A 14,604-nucleotide genomic window follows, 5' to 3' on the forward strand; every position below is an offset into this window, starting at 1 on the left:
TATTGTTCTGTCTCTGAATCACAATGTGTGGTGATCTCTTTCCTCTCCCACACTGTGACAGCACATGTAATGCGTAGCTTTGCTCTTGATGTGGCGTTTTGGAGAGGTGGGGGTGGTGTTTTTGGCACTGGATTTCTAAAATGCTCATCTGTTGCAGCTGGCCGTGCCCCACAGTGAGGACTGGACCCACTTCGGCCGCACACTGATGGAGTTCCGTGCCAACCGCGGGGACGGTGAGGAGGAGGGGCCTGTGGAACTGGCCACGTAAACACGTACCCATAAACAGGATCAGCGTCATCACAAACCCAGACTGAGCCTGATGTAACACACACAATTAGCATGCCCACTAGTACTGTGCTGTTTACCGTTTATCCAAAGGGACCGTTTATCCAAATCTAATGAAAAATGTGGCATTGTTTACCAAGGCTGGGTAAAAATACTGCATGATTTTTTTTAAGCGCAAACCCTACCTCGCAGCTGATTTCATTGGTCAACCAGTCAAGAAAAGATCAAACTTCATGCATTCAGTTCAGAAATATCATCAGTGGATCTGATCATGACAAACCGTAATGCTATTTATCCATCTATCTATCAGGATGTGCTATACTGAGGTTAGGATTTAGGTTGGGTTTAAAGTCAGCATGAAATGGAAGTTGCGATAGTCTATTCTTCTGAAATGGCTTCTCAAACAAGAAAAAATGTAGGGCGGGACTTGATTTTGTCCATGGGGAATTGATTGGATGGTTGTGGTTTGCTATTGCTTTGATCTCATGTGACAGTTTTTTCCGCCCTCACGCCATAAAACATCATCAGAGAAGAGATGTCACTGCAAGTTATTTCAATTAAAGATTACGAGGGCACATGAATTTAAGTACATGGATGAACCATTTACAATAAATACTCCAATATTCCATAAAAAAATAAGTCAATTCTGATTTCACTATCACTTTAAAAGCGTTAGTAGCCTATTTCAACGCATGTAAGCAATCAGCACTGTGATTAACATGACCAATGAAATCTGTAGAATCGGCTGCGGGGCGGGGATAGCAAAAAAATATCGGTTTTGCGATTATTTGCAGATAATTCTTAAAATTAGTCATTAGATCATTTTTTACTCAGAGGGTGTGTGTTAATGTGGGCTATTAGTACAGCGCTATATATCTTGGAGATGTCGCTGTGTTTAGCGGAACTAATTCAGTCAATTCACTCTCTATATTTTGCGTAATTTACGATGTTAGCAGGTTCCGTGTATCAAGTTTCTCACAACGCTTTTCAGCATCGCCATTTCCTCACTCCTGAATCTTCAGCGCCACGGCAAAATAAATCAAATTTTACCTGAGTAAATGTGACTGCAGTGTGTATACTTAATGTGATCACTGTGTACAGCGAAATAATATAAACGTCTTTCTATTGAGTTGTCTTAACGGAATTCACGGAAACATACATGAGTCGGACGTTTTAGTGAATCAAAACACAACGCGAATCCAATTCCAAAAATGAATGACTCGAATGAATCAGTATTTTCATGATTTATATAATTTACAGCGTTAGCACAGAGTAGCAAAATTGACATTTTAACTGAAATATACCCACATGGATAGCAAAAATGAGTAAAATTGAATCAAGTTTGCGAATCGCCATTTTGTTTACTGGCCATCGTCATTACATAGAATAATGAACAGTCTTATTATGGAAAAGAGCTGCTTATTTTGTGTGGAAACACACGAAAGTGAGTGAATGACAGTTTAGGTGAACGATCCCTTTAATGTTGTTGCTTATGGGTTTGTTACTTTAGCATAAAATTAGGTTTTATTTCTGTGAGCTTTGTGTGCAGTTTTGTTGTGTTAGAGTTCATTGTATTTTAATGTTTCGTCTCATTTCCTTGATAGCATTTACTGCTAAATCAGTCCATAACATGTTTGAAAATGTGAATTTGAAATAACCTGCTGCTAGGAAGGCATTTTCAACGTTGGTTGGTGGTTATTTTTAGTATACTTGAACAGTGTGTGTATATTTTTGTACTGAGCCCCCTGCATGAAGTATTGACAAATTAAGTCATGTAATTTGGTAACTGTGTCAACAATAGTGGCTTTCTCATCAGTGTTACAGCAATGCAAACAGGTATTGTGTGCTTGCTAAAAGATGTTTCACATTTTAGAAATGTTATTGAAAACCATAAGTGAGAAGTGTGTGGTTAAATGAAACAAGTATTGACAAATAAAACATGCTAAACCAGTTTCGTTTTGATCTTTTAATAAAACTTTCTTTCCATCAGTGCATCTAAGGCACAGTCTTTACACACTATATGTACAATCAACTCTACTGTAGTGTACAGCTCAACATAGTGTCTTCACATTATTTTTCAAGGGGTAAAATACAGAACTAACAAACATTATCTGTAAAACCTTACTCTGGAGTCTCCAGACTATGAATCGGCATTGCACATAGCTCCCCAAAACATGATACAAACATAAATATGAAATACTATATAATACATTCAAATGTGATTGTCCACATCAGTAATGAAATGAATGTGAGTAGTATGTGATTACATAGTTTTATGGTAAAATGAGAAAATAAATCATTAAAAATAAATAAAATCATTGTTTAATTTCAACTGGATATGCTTGTACTGTTAAAACTCTGCAATATGCATCAAGTAACTTGTTCATTAAATAAATAAATAAAAAGGGGAATAACTGTAGTAAATATAACATGAATTGACATTAATTTTTTCCGGGTAAATAAATAAAAATACAATAAAACAACTAAAAGAATCAAATGTAAAATGATTTATATTTAAGAATCCAGAACTTTGTGGTAGATCATCCCCATGTACTTTAAAGCTGTAATTTGCATTAATAATCACATAAAACATCCGTTCCAGTTCATCTGCTGAAGGTTTTACGTTCTCAACATGAAGGAAAAGATTCATAAGTGTGTGTTTGTTCCAGTGCAGCTGAACACAAGGTACCGTCACCCCCATGTGCACGCGTTTGCTTCAAGCATGGGGGGTGGCAGGCGCTCGGAATCGTGGTAGATGAAGTCCAAATTTGCTCTCGATGCCAGCAAACGTGGCCACGGCCAACCTGAAGCCACCGATGTGGTCAGGATTGGGCGCCGGGAGGCTGATCCGAGACTTGGGAGTAGGCTCCGCGCCAGCTGGTTTTCTGTGGTGAGGAGAGAGAAGATGGATGAGGAGGAGGAGCATTCTGCCCCGTCCTGTCAAAAAAGAATAAACAGCCTGCCTGCATAGTGAAAACAAGAATACTTTCCCCTGAAGTTATGGAACACGAAATAAATGAATAGACCAGAACCGGTTTCTTGCTTTTCTTTTCTTTTTTTTTTAAAAAAACTTTCCATTTAGGAAACAAATCCTATTTTAGGATGTCGTCTTAACATTTTAGCTTGAATGAAATCATAATCATGTAGTAGCTCAAGTCAGTCTGTTGAAGATCCAAAACCAGACATGAATATACTGTATAAAAAAAAATACTTTTAAACTTGTGTCCACATAAGCAATAAAATGTCAATCAATGTGCACATGTAGACGTATGATAAAGGAAATAATGGAAAATCGACCACATACAAATAAATGCTGTTCTTTTGAACTTTCTATTCATTAAAGAACCCTAAAAAAATGTCTCACAGTTTCCTTAAAAATATGAAGCAGCACAACTGTTTTCAGCATTGATGACGAAAAATGTTTCTTGAGCATCAAATCATCATATTAGAATGATTTCTGAAGGATCATGTGACACTGAAGACATGAAGAAAATTCAGCTTTGATGTCAAAAATATTAGTTTTTACTGTATTTTTGATCAAATAAATGCCTTGGTGAGCATTAGAGACTTCTTTCAAAAACATTACCGACCCAAACTTTTAAAAGGTAGTGTCTAGAGATCAGCACCTTATTGGTTATTGCCAATAAAATCCTTAAAAAAATACTATATTAGCCAGCACTGGATATTTAATTGTTTCCGCCTACTTAGATCAACTATTCTAGCTTCTACTTAAAGGGACAGCGATAAATTATGGCAAAGATTAAACCCTTTAAGACATATGGGCAACATTGGCACTCTAAATCCACTGTCCTGGAGAGTTTAGATCAAACTTGGAAATGCTAATCAAGGTCATCAGGATGACTAGAAAGCTTCAGGCAGGAGAGTTTTATCAGGGTTGGAGCTAAAGTCTGAGGGCCAGAGTTGCCAGTCCTGCTTTAAAGGGATAGTTCATCCAAAAATAAAAAAATTCTGTCATCATTTACTCACCCTCAAGTTGTTCCAAACATGTATGAATTTCTTTCTTCTCCTGAACACAAAAGAAGATATTTTGAAGAATGATGGTAACAAAACAGTTGACTTCCATGGTATTTTTTTCCCATACTATGGAAGTCAGTGGGGCCCATCAACTGTTTGGTTACCCATATTCTTCAAAATACCTTCTTTTGTGTTCAGCAGAAGAAAAATTCATACAGGTTTGGAACAACTTCAGGGTGAGTAAATGATGACAGAATTTTCATTTTTGAGTGGACTATCCCTTTAAGATCACTGTCTCTGTAAAGCATTCTACAGGTCTCTCCTCTATTAGAATGAGCATTACAATATTATTATTTTATTATATTTATAGTACTATTGGGCCTTATAACAGTCATAACATGAAAGTACTTAAAGGGGAAATATCATGAAAATCTGACTTTTTCCATGTTTAAGTGCTATAATCGGAGCAACTGAAGCGTGAGCTGTTAAAGCCCCGCCCTCTTTTGGAAAGCAGGCTGGGAGCAGCAGCTCATTTGCATTTAAAGGGACACACACAAAAACTGTGTGTTTTTGCTCACACCCAAATAGGGGCAAATTTGACAAGCTATAATAAATGATCTGTGGGGTATTTTGAGCTGAAACTTCACAGACACATTCTGGGGACACCAGAGACTTATCTTACATCTTGTAAAAATATGTTCCCTTCAAGTATCAGCTAGAATTTCAATATCAGTGCATCCTCACTCTTTCTTTTCACATTAAATAATGTCAACTCAAAGAGATGTTTCACATCTGAGCTACATGACTGTATGACTTAACATTGTCCTAAAATACAGTCTGTATCCTGAATGGAAAGGTTTCAAGATTTTGTGTTCCATAACTTGAGAGGAAAATATTCTTGTTTTTACAATTCAGTCAGGCCATTTATCTCCAGTAAACTTTTCGATATGACAACATGTATATTTATTAAAGTGCTCACTGAGCCACATGAATAAATAAATAAACAGGTATAAAAATAAATCCACACATAGGTTTATATATATATATATATATATATATATATATATATATATATATATATATATACACACACACACATGATGTTCTTTTATATGTGCCTGTGGTTTCTGGGTTTCAGGACAGCACAATGTTCCATGGGAAAATAAGGTCATTCTGTCCAGAACTGGAACAGACTCCAGTCAAAGCAATTCTCCCCACCTCAAATCACTTGGACACATGGAGCCATGTGGCTATGGAAGAGCATTTCTAGAAATGTCACCTCCAGGCTTCAGTGAGTCAGCTGACCCTTTCTAAATCATAAAGCGAGGGTGTTTTTCGCTTCAGCAGGAGAGATAAAGATGCCGCGGCAAACAGCTTTCAGTCCAGGCATTCAACGCTTTCTTGTGCAGCAATTAGGCCTCCCTGCCTCAGCTGTAACAAAGTGCCCGTCGAAATGAGAGTCTTTGCTACAAAGCCAGCCCTCTCTAAACAGCTATTAATGAAATTTCAGAGCATCTGACATTTTAGTGCTCTTCAAATTCACACTGTGTGCCCCAGAGCTTTTTTCCTAATGGAAGAAATCTAAAGAAAGTGCTACTATACCATTTTAAAGTTTTAGGAAGTGTGAGAGTCTTACTGTCCACCGAAGTCTACGTAAAACCACCTCTGCAGCAGCTCATAGGTCACCAGCGTCACTCCAAACTGCGGCGAGGAGCGAAACACACGAGCTGAGCAGGAAAAATAAACAATATGACATTCATATGAAGCATCAGCAAGCAGTCTGTACAGATTCTACATTTATTAAAAATGCTTTAGGAGACGGTCATGTAGGAGAGCTAATACACACAATTATTAAAGGGGTGGTTGATTATGATTTCACTTTTTTTAACTTTAGTTAGTGTAATGTTGCTGTTTGAGAATAAACAACATATGCAAAGTTACGACGCTCAAAGTTCAATGCAAAGGGAGATATTTTCTTTTAAAGAATTTTCTGTTTTAGGACTACAACAAACGACTGGTAGGGACTACAACAAGCTTTTTCCCAGGTTAATGACATCACAAACCCTAAAATTTAGATAAACCCTGCCCCCGAGAACACACAACAAAGGGGGTGAGGCCATGTTGGGCTGCTTTAGAGTAGAGTTTTGTTACCATGCCGTCATTTTACTCCGGACTGCTTCACAAATGAGGGTCAATTCAACGCTGGATTTGCACAAAAGATTAACATGACGGCACGTGCTAGGTGATGAGTTGAATCAACTCCACAGCAGCTACATAAATTTATCCACTAACCATTCAGAAACTTCCAGTTTTATTCTAAAAGTTGTAACTTCTTCCTGAGTCTCTCCATCAGTGTCCGACTCCGGTTTGAACAATGTAAGGCTGAACACCGTTACTGACAATCCTCATTTTGGCTGCGTGAGATTCTCCAGTTTTGTTGTTGTTGAGCAACCAAAGCGCGAGCTGTTAAAGCTCCGCCCTTTTCTGGAAAGCAGGCTGGGAGCAGCAGCTCATTTGCATTTAAACACCCTGTCCTAACCAGACGCGACAAAACATATCTTTTCCATGTTAATCAGAGCTTTTGTCCTAACCAGCCGCGACGGCTGGAACAACAACACAAAGTAAAGCAATGATAATATCAGGTACTTTTTATGTGCTTTATTTAATGTTAAAAGCGTCTAATGTGAGTTTGAATACCATTCTGTGTTCCCAGCTTTTTAGCTGTAATGAAAACAACACTGAATTCACCTCAGATCTTGAAAATAAATAAATGGGCACAAGAACATTCAAATTGTCAACTCAATGCGAACACACAAGTGTATTCTATGACAAAGATTGGTTCAGTCACTCCATATGTACTTTAAATGGTGTAATATTTATGAATTTTACTATGTACTTGCCCATGCCATTGCGTCTGCTGTGCTCTTGCCAAGAGAGCCCGCCCACACTCTCTTCTGATTGGCTGTAGTTTTTGATTGATTTTAATCGCTTCTCATCGCCACGTCGCGTCTAGTGTGGACAGTCAAATTGCTCGCCACTGGAATCTTATCGCATCGCTTCTGGTTAGGACATGGTGAAAGGGACACAAAAATGGCGTGTTTTTGCTCACACCCAAAAAGGGGCAAATTTAACAAGCTATAATAAATGATCTGTGGGGTATTTTGAGCTGAAACTTCAGAGACACATTCTTGGGACACCAGACACTTATATCACATCTTGTAAAAGGGGCATTATAGGTCCCATTTAAGAGATTGGAAAACAAAATATTCTTTACTCTATTCTTAAATTAGAAAATAGCAGTTTTTCTAGCAAGATTTAAGAAGAATTCAGCCCCTGTATGACTTTCATTCTTCCGTGTAAAACAAAAAAGAAGTAATTTTGTTCCAAAAACAATTGCATAACGTCCAGTGTGCTCCATAATGGGAACTGAGACTGGCCATCTCCAAAATCTATGAAAAAGCATCATAAAAGTGAAATAAAAGTTGTCCACATGATATGTGTGCTATATTTTATATCTTCGGAAGTCATACGGCAATTTTCTTTGAGAAACAGTGAAATTTAAGTCATTATTCGCTGAAAAGCTTCCCCTAGGTTTTAAATCACATTTATGCTTGCGTTCAATTCATATGTGGCACGTCAAGATGTGTTTAATGTCAACAACATCTCATCATTGATGTCAAACCAACTGTGATGCACATCCTGACAAACCAAATTTGAATTGAATGAGATTTGAGAGCTATGACAGAAGTGGGCGATTTTGGTGACTAAACTTTTTGTGGTCCACTGAAGAAAAAAATGCGTACAGGTTTGGAAAGATATAAATGATGATGGAATTCTCATTTTTGGCTGAATTAACCCTTTAAAGGCGCTGTATAAAACTTTTTGTCTGTACTAAAACATAAAAATACCATACTTTTGGACTGCAAAGATTTAGGAATCATGCTAAGTTCAAATACTTGTTTCTCTGAAAAACACTGCTACAGCCAGTTATTCTACTTTGAAATGTGCGTTCCGGTTCAGAATGTTTTTGTTTTGGTCTGTGTGATCCTGCCCACTGCCAATTTAGCTAATAGTATTTCGACACCCCAGGTTGCCAGTTGGCAGAAAACACAACTTGGAAGCCAACAAACTAACTGGTTCAGAGATCTACCTGAGCTAAAAAGTCTCAGCATCCATCTAAAAATCTCTATGACCAAAAGCATATTAAAATGCAGATAAAAGTCATTTTCCTTTGTCCTTGTCCTCAATCTGGCAACCCGTGTGAGCGTCGAGTCTGAGAAGGAGGATGTGGGGGAAACAACTCTCTCCGATATTGTGAATTTGGGCTGTAGTGCCCATTCCAACCGCTAACTGTCAATTTTACATAATGCACCTTTACTATATAAGGCCAACTGCAACATTTTTTGGAGCAAAAAAGCAAAATTAGCATGACTAGTTTCAGGTAAGTTGGCGAGATGCACCTCCAGCTCCTTTCCAAAAGGCACGAGGCCCCTCCTCCTGAAGAATCTTCCAGAAACAGTCAATGAGTCCATTGTACGTGGTCTGGCCTGCACGGGCAGCCACTTGTAACCGGGTCTTGATAACATCAGCAGGGGTCACCAGGGATGCGGCAGGCATGCCTAAAGAGAAGTCACACATGTCAATGAAGAGTCTGATTTGAATAACTTGAAGGATTCAGACATCATTTTTGAGTACCTTTGATTCATATATCACATGAATGTAATTTAATTCAGTTTTCAGGCCAGGATTTAAACATTAGGGTATGTAAACTCTGAGACTCCATCTATGATTAATGCACAGCGTGCCATGAATTAGTTCCACCAAATAAATACAGACAGCCTATTTTATCACATATAATAAATATCTCAAGCGGAAAGCTCCATTTATCCAGCATTAGGCAATGTCTTTTTTATTTAAAGGTCCAGACAATGCTTAATAATGAGGCTGACATAAGCCCTGTCCCACGCTGTCCGGCACAAAGGCCAATGTAGCACCAATTCAGCTCTTAATAGCCTAAATCAGCGATAGCATTTAGTCTGAGCAGCCACGCCGCCATCACACCAACTCCACCGCATGTTCAAGAGCTTTAACATCTAAATAAAATACTTGCATCTGAATAATTACGTGCCTTTCTCTCTGCTGACCTGCTTCGATGGACAAACCTTCACTGGACAAAGAACATAATAAATTGTAGCATAAAATTGAATTACTCAAACTAAACTCAAATAATTTTCATTACCAAAAATAAAACTGGCAACAAATTAATTTTAGTTTTTAATATATGTGACCCTGGACCACAAAACCAGTCATAAGTCGCATGGGTAGCAATAACCAACAATACATTGTATGGGTCAAAATTATTGATTTATCGATTTGCCAAAAATCATTAGGATATTAAGTAAAGATCATGTTCCATGAAGATACTTTGTACAATTCCTACCGTAAATATATAAAAAATTTATTTTTGTAAGTAATATGCATTGCTAAGGACTTCATTTGGATAACTTTAAATGTGATTTTCTCAATATTTTGATTTTTTTGCATCAGATTCCGGTTGTATCTCAGCAAAATATTGTCCTATCCTAACAAACCGTACATCAATGGTTATTTATTCAGCTTTCAGATGATGTATAAATCTCAATTTCAAAAAATTGACCCTTGTGACTGGTTTTGTGGTCCAGGGTCACATATGGGGAAGCCTTTACAACTCGCCCATATTAAACATTAACAGGCCACTAGACAGAAATAACACTAGATTTAGGGCCCTATGAAATCAGTTTTATTTTTACCAAATTCCGTTTTATTTTTTCTGGATTCCGTTTATTTTTTTTATTTTTTTATTTTATTTTATTTGGACTAAATTAAATTTTAGTAATCAAAAAGCATGTCTAATTAATTGAAATCATGAAACTTATACAACTTAATAACAAATTATTAAAGGTTTAACAAAAATTAAATATTTTTAGGGCCCTGTGAAATACGTTTAATTTTTTTCCTCAAAATCCAATTTATTTTTACCAAATTCTGTTTTCTGTTTTAAGTCTTCTGGATTCCATTTTAATGGTTTAATTGAATTTCAATAATCAAAAAGCATGTCTAATTAATTGAACAAAAAATGTTTTGATTTGTTTTTTTAAGAAATTCTGTGTTGTGTATTTAAATTTTTCTGGCAATCAAATGAAGACATAAAATATTAATTTAATTTATCTTTTAATCTCATGACATTAAACAAACTTTTTTGTTAAACAAAGTGCTGCACAACCGAGCTTTACTGTTAAAATTCAAACATGGAAGAAAACACAGCGAGCGTCACGCGTGCTTCAGTATGTGTGTGAGGTAAATGAAACCACGCGTCTGCGCCATTCATTCACACAGAGACACAGAATATGAGGGATTCATATTCAAATAGTCTTTTTGCAGTTTAATATTGACACACTAATCTATATCGCGATTTGATTCAAGTGTACTGAACTACTTTTTATTTATTAATCAAACATTTGACAAATTACGTGACATTCCGCGCTATACAGTAAATTCCGTTTTTATGACAGGATTCCGCAACTCCGTTCGCGTTTTCTAGATAGAGAATTGTAGTGAAAAGAAAAAACTAAACACTGAAGACAAATTAAAAATGCAATACATACATCCATTTCCACAAAAACATGCAGAAGTAGGGGATAAAGCCAACTGTACATTGGTTGATGCCCCAGAAGTCTGCCTTCACCAATAATGGCACACAAACTGAGCGTGTAATTAAATTTCCCGAACTGACTGTAAATCACTAATTGCCTTGAAGCTCGAATTGCTGATAAATGGTAGACTGAGTGATACATGCCATAAGAACATACCTACCCATAAAAACTTGCTTTAAACCATCTGACAGATATAAAACATTGGGAAAGACAGGAATGCTAAGCTCTTTCTGACCATGTATGGCTTTTCGATCGCGTATCACACTCACGTCAAAAAGCAGTAAATCTAAAAAGGCAAAAAGGATTAGAAATAAATATTAATTCTCTTTCACTTACATTCCAAACCATACTGGCTTGGCTAAAGATATGGTCTTTTAAACAATGTTTTCTTAAAGATGAACCACAAGAGTAAAATATTAAAAACAACATCAGATCTGGATCGTATTTTATACGTGACGAGAAAAGAGAGACTTGTAAAAATATAGCAAGTCAGATCTTGGATGTGTTGTCCTGGTCATGCCAGTCTCGTAGGATCTGTTTATTGCTCCTGCAGTATGGCTACTTTGGGACTTTGAGATATTTTTTTCCTCTTTTAACACTCTCAAAGCTCAAAGCACAAACTTCCAGCCCCTTTATATTAAACAGTGGAAAATATCCAACCCTTGGCAGGCGCGCTGCACTTCAAAACACAGCCTAAATCACTGAGCACTCTAATTACGGCCAACCACAATGGAGCCAGCGGTGGCAGGCGGCTACCGGAGAGTGCGTGGTGGCTTACCCGCCAGCGCCCCTGCCAGCAAAAGCCTGCCAGGTCCCACTCGCCCGTCTTCGTCGGTCAGGGCCGCCTTGGTGTGTGCGTAACAGGGGAAGTAGATGGCCGAGAAGGGGATGTCTCTCAGGAAACAGGCTTTTGCACCCTGGGGGCCAGAAAGATGGACGCATGATGTCAAGTCAAAGACATAAATATTTCATGAGAAAGACTTCTTTTTTATTCTGGGACCGCAGTAGTGTAGTATTGTGAGGTATTCTGGGATTCGGTTTATGGTGTGTTAATGTCAACCCTTTGGAATGAGTCTGTTTTGTGCCTTTTCTGACTTGTCACTTCAAATAAACTTTCACCATGCTGCTTTTTCTTCGATGGAACGGTCGCAGAGACTATTTTTGCATCTGTCACTGTAAACAAAGCCGTACACTGTAAAAAATTATCGTGATTTTAACAATAAAAGACTGTAAAAATGCTACGGTGAAAAACTGTTAATTGGTTAACAAAGTTTCCGTACTATATATGGTGAATAACTGTAATAGAACTAACCGCACATTAAATGTAATTTTACAGTAAAATACCGTTAAATTTGCAGTTTTTGGAAGTAAAAAAGACCAAGTCATTGTATAATTTACAGTAAAAAAAAATGTAAATTGACAATCCCAGAATTCCCTACATAACACTTCACATTTGATGTATTTTCATTGAAATAAGTATGTTTCTTCTTAGTTACATTAGAGTTTTATGCTACATCTAATGTTGTTAAATTAATGTTTATTGTATTTTTTTAATGTCACCATAAACAAAGCCGTACACTGTAAAAAATTATCCTCATTTTAACGGTAAAAGACTGTTAATTGGTTAACAGAAAGTTTCCATACTATATACGGTGAATAACTGTAATAGATCTAACCGTACATTTAATGTAATTTTAGAGTAAAAAAACTGTTAAATTTACAGCTTTTGGAAGTAAAAAAAGAATAAGCCATTGTATAATTTAAAGTAAAAAAAAAAATTCCCTACGTGACACTTCACATTTGATGTATTTTCATTGAAATAACTATGTTTCTTTGTAGTTTTTTCTAATCAGTTATGTACATTATAAAACCTTATGTTACATCTAATGTTGTTAAATGAATGTTTATTGCATTTTTTTAATTTCATGTGTGTTACCATGATGGTGTTTAGTGTTTGTGTAAATGACACTGTGCACCTTCCATATATTAGTTTATATCTTTTCAGCTTGTGGAAAAGCTGCTTGTGATGAGCTTTGATTCATCATGTGACTCATATCACCTCTGTGTTTGGCGGTTGTCAGTGTATTATAAAGGTACAAAACAGATATTAGTATTTCAACAGGTTGGTCAATTAACATATATAACATAAATAACTTAAATGTAATTTAAAATTACAGTAAAATACCGTATTTCATTAACTGTAATATTTTACTGTAAATTTGAAGTTAAATCTATAAAACCTAAAATGTTGCTACCGCATTTTTTACGGAGAATTTCTGGCAACCACAGCTGCCAGTTTTTTACCGTAAATTTAACGGATTTTTTTTTTTTTTTTACAGTGTACCTTCAACGGGATTCGGTTTCCTCGTCTCCAGCGCTCTGGCGAGCAGCCAGGAGTGAAGAAACAGAGAGATTTTCCTCTCAGCAGAACGCTTTAAAGCCCGGCTGAAGTGCGCTTTAGACAGGCTTCATTAAACTCGCAAGGTTAATCTGCAGCGTGTACACAGGTAGCGCAGATAGCCGAGGTATCTCTTTCCTGAAGCGATCTTTGTGCTCTCCTGAGGGCCAAGGCAGACTGCTTGCTGCGAAACCAGATAAAAATCACCCCCGCGTCCAAAAGGCCCAGCCTGGCTCATCTGCGTTTGGCAGAGCCCGGAGTGCCGGAGGTGAAGGTTGTGTTAATGTGGGAACATCTGGATCCACTGGCCCTCAGTGTGCATGATAACTCGCCAACAGCACACTCGCAGGTGTGTGTGTGAATGTGATATGAAGTGTGTGTGTGCTGAGGCTCTTCGTTTTGGAGCATGGGCAGGGAGTGGTGGTGGAGGCCCTGCAGCGGCAGAAGGGGAGAGGCGGGGTAATTAGGCTGACAAAGACAGCTCTGTGCCTGGGCCGGACCCTGAGGAGCCAGGCCGTCTGAGAGAAGCAGGCTGCAGCGCGTCTCCTGCACTCAAAGCACATTGTCCGCGCGGCTCAGGAGAGACACAGATGGAGGGGAGGCACCGGATTCAACATTCTTACACACACAGGCTGTTGTGTGCCGTAGTGACCCCCCTCCGACCATGACTCTGAAAATAAAGGCTTCTTTCCCACGACAGGCTGACAGGTGAGCCCTGGAGACTTACCTGCCTCGGCCAGACGACAGGAGCGCAGGCTTTTTTCCAGTGACCAGCCATCTGATTTACTGATAAGTGAAGCACATTCTACTGTAATTTACTGAGTGATATCGAAACTGTATGTGAGATATTGATACTAGAGACAACATGAGAAATAAAAGGCTCAATATAAAAGAGCCATGGTCCTTGTGCGGGCAAAGTGGGTTTGAGTCTAACTTCTATACATACATACATACATACATACATGCATAAATACATACTTATATGCATATACATATATATACACACACAGTGTGTGCACAAGTTTGGACACATTACAATTTGCTTTGTTTTTGAAATAAGTCTCATCAAGCCTGCATTTATTTGATCAAAAATACAGAAAAAACAGTAATATTGTGAAATATTATTACAATTTAAAATAGTGGTTTTCTATTTTACTATACTTTAAAATAAAATTGATTTCTGTGATGCAAATCTGAATTTTCAGCATCATTACTCCAGTCTTCAGTGTCACATGATCCTTCAGAAATCATTCT

General features: G+C 37.5%; 2 protein-coding genes across 9 annotated transcripts in view; one reads left to right on the forward strand and one right to left on the reverse strand.

The window, feature by feature from the left end:
• The window catches only part of LOC127501261 (cytoplasmic dynein 1 intermediate chain 1), an 83,472-nt gene extending 81,236 nt beyond the window's left edge, over positions 1–2,236 (forward strand). For all 5 annotated transcript variants that reach the window (XM_051873185.1, XM_051873189.1, XM_051873186.1 and 2 more), the window contains one exon: positions 158–2,236. In XM_051873185.1, the coding sequence (XP_051729145.1) occupies positions 158–268 (111 nt within the window). In that variant the 3' untranslated portion in view covers positions 269–2,236. The remainder of the gene's footprint in view (positions 1–157) is intronic.
• LOC127501260 (electrogenic aspartate/glutamate antiporter SLC25A13, mitochondrial) overlaps positions 2,237–14,604 on the reverse strand; it is a 53,351-nt gene continuing 40,983 nt past the window's right edge. For 3 of the 4 annotated variants that reach the window (XM_051873182.1, XM_051873183.1, XM_051873181.1), the window contains 4 exons: positions 11,731–11,869; positions 8,721–8,879; positions 5,897–5,987; positions 2,237–3,170 (listed from right to left, as the gene is read on the reverse strand). In XM_051873182.1, coding sequence (XP_051729142.1) covers positions 3,002–3,170; positions 5,897–5,987; positions 8,721–8,879; positions 11,731–11,869 — 558 coding nt within the window. In that variant the 3' untranslated portion in view covers positions 2,237–3,001. The other variant, XM_051873184.1, reaches the window with a different exon arrangement.

The sequence above is a fragment of the Ctenopharyngodon idella genome, chromosome 19, assembly GCF_019924925.1.
Source record: "Ctenopharyngodon idella isolate HZGC_01 chromosome 19, HZGC01, whole genome shotgun sequence".
In the NCBI taxonomy this organism is placed as follows: domain Eukaryota; kingdom Metazoa; phylum Chordata; class Actinopteri; order Cypriniformes; family Xenocyprididae; genus Ctenopharyngodon; species Ctenopharyngodon idella.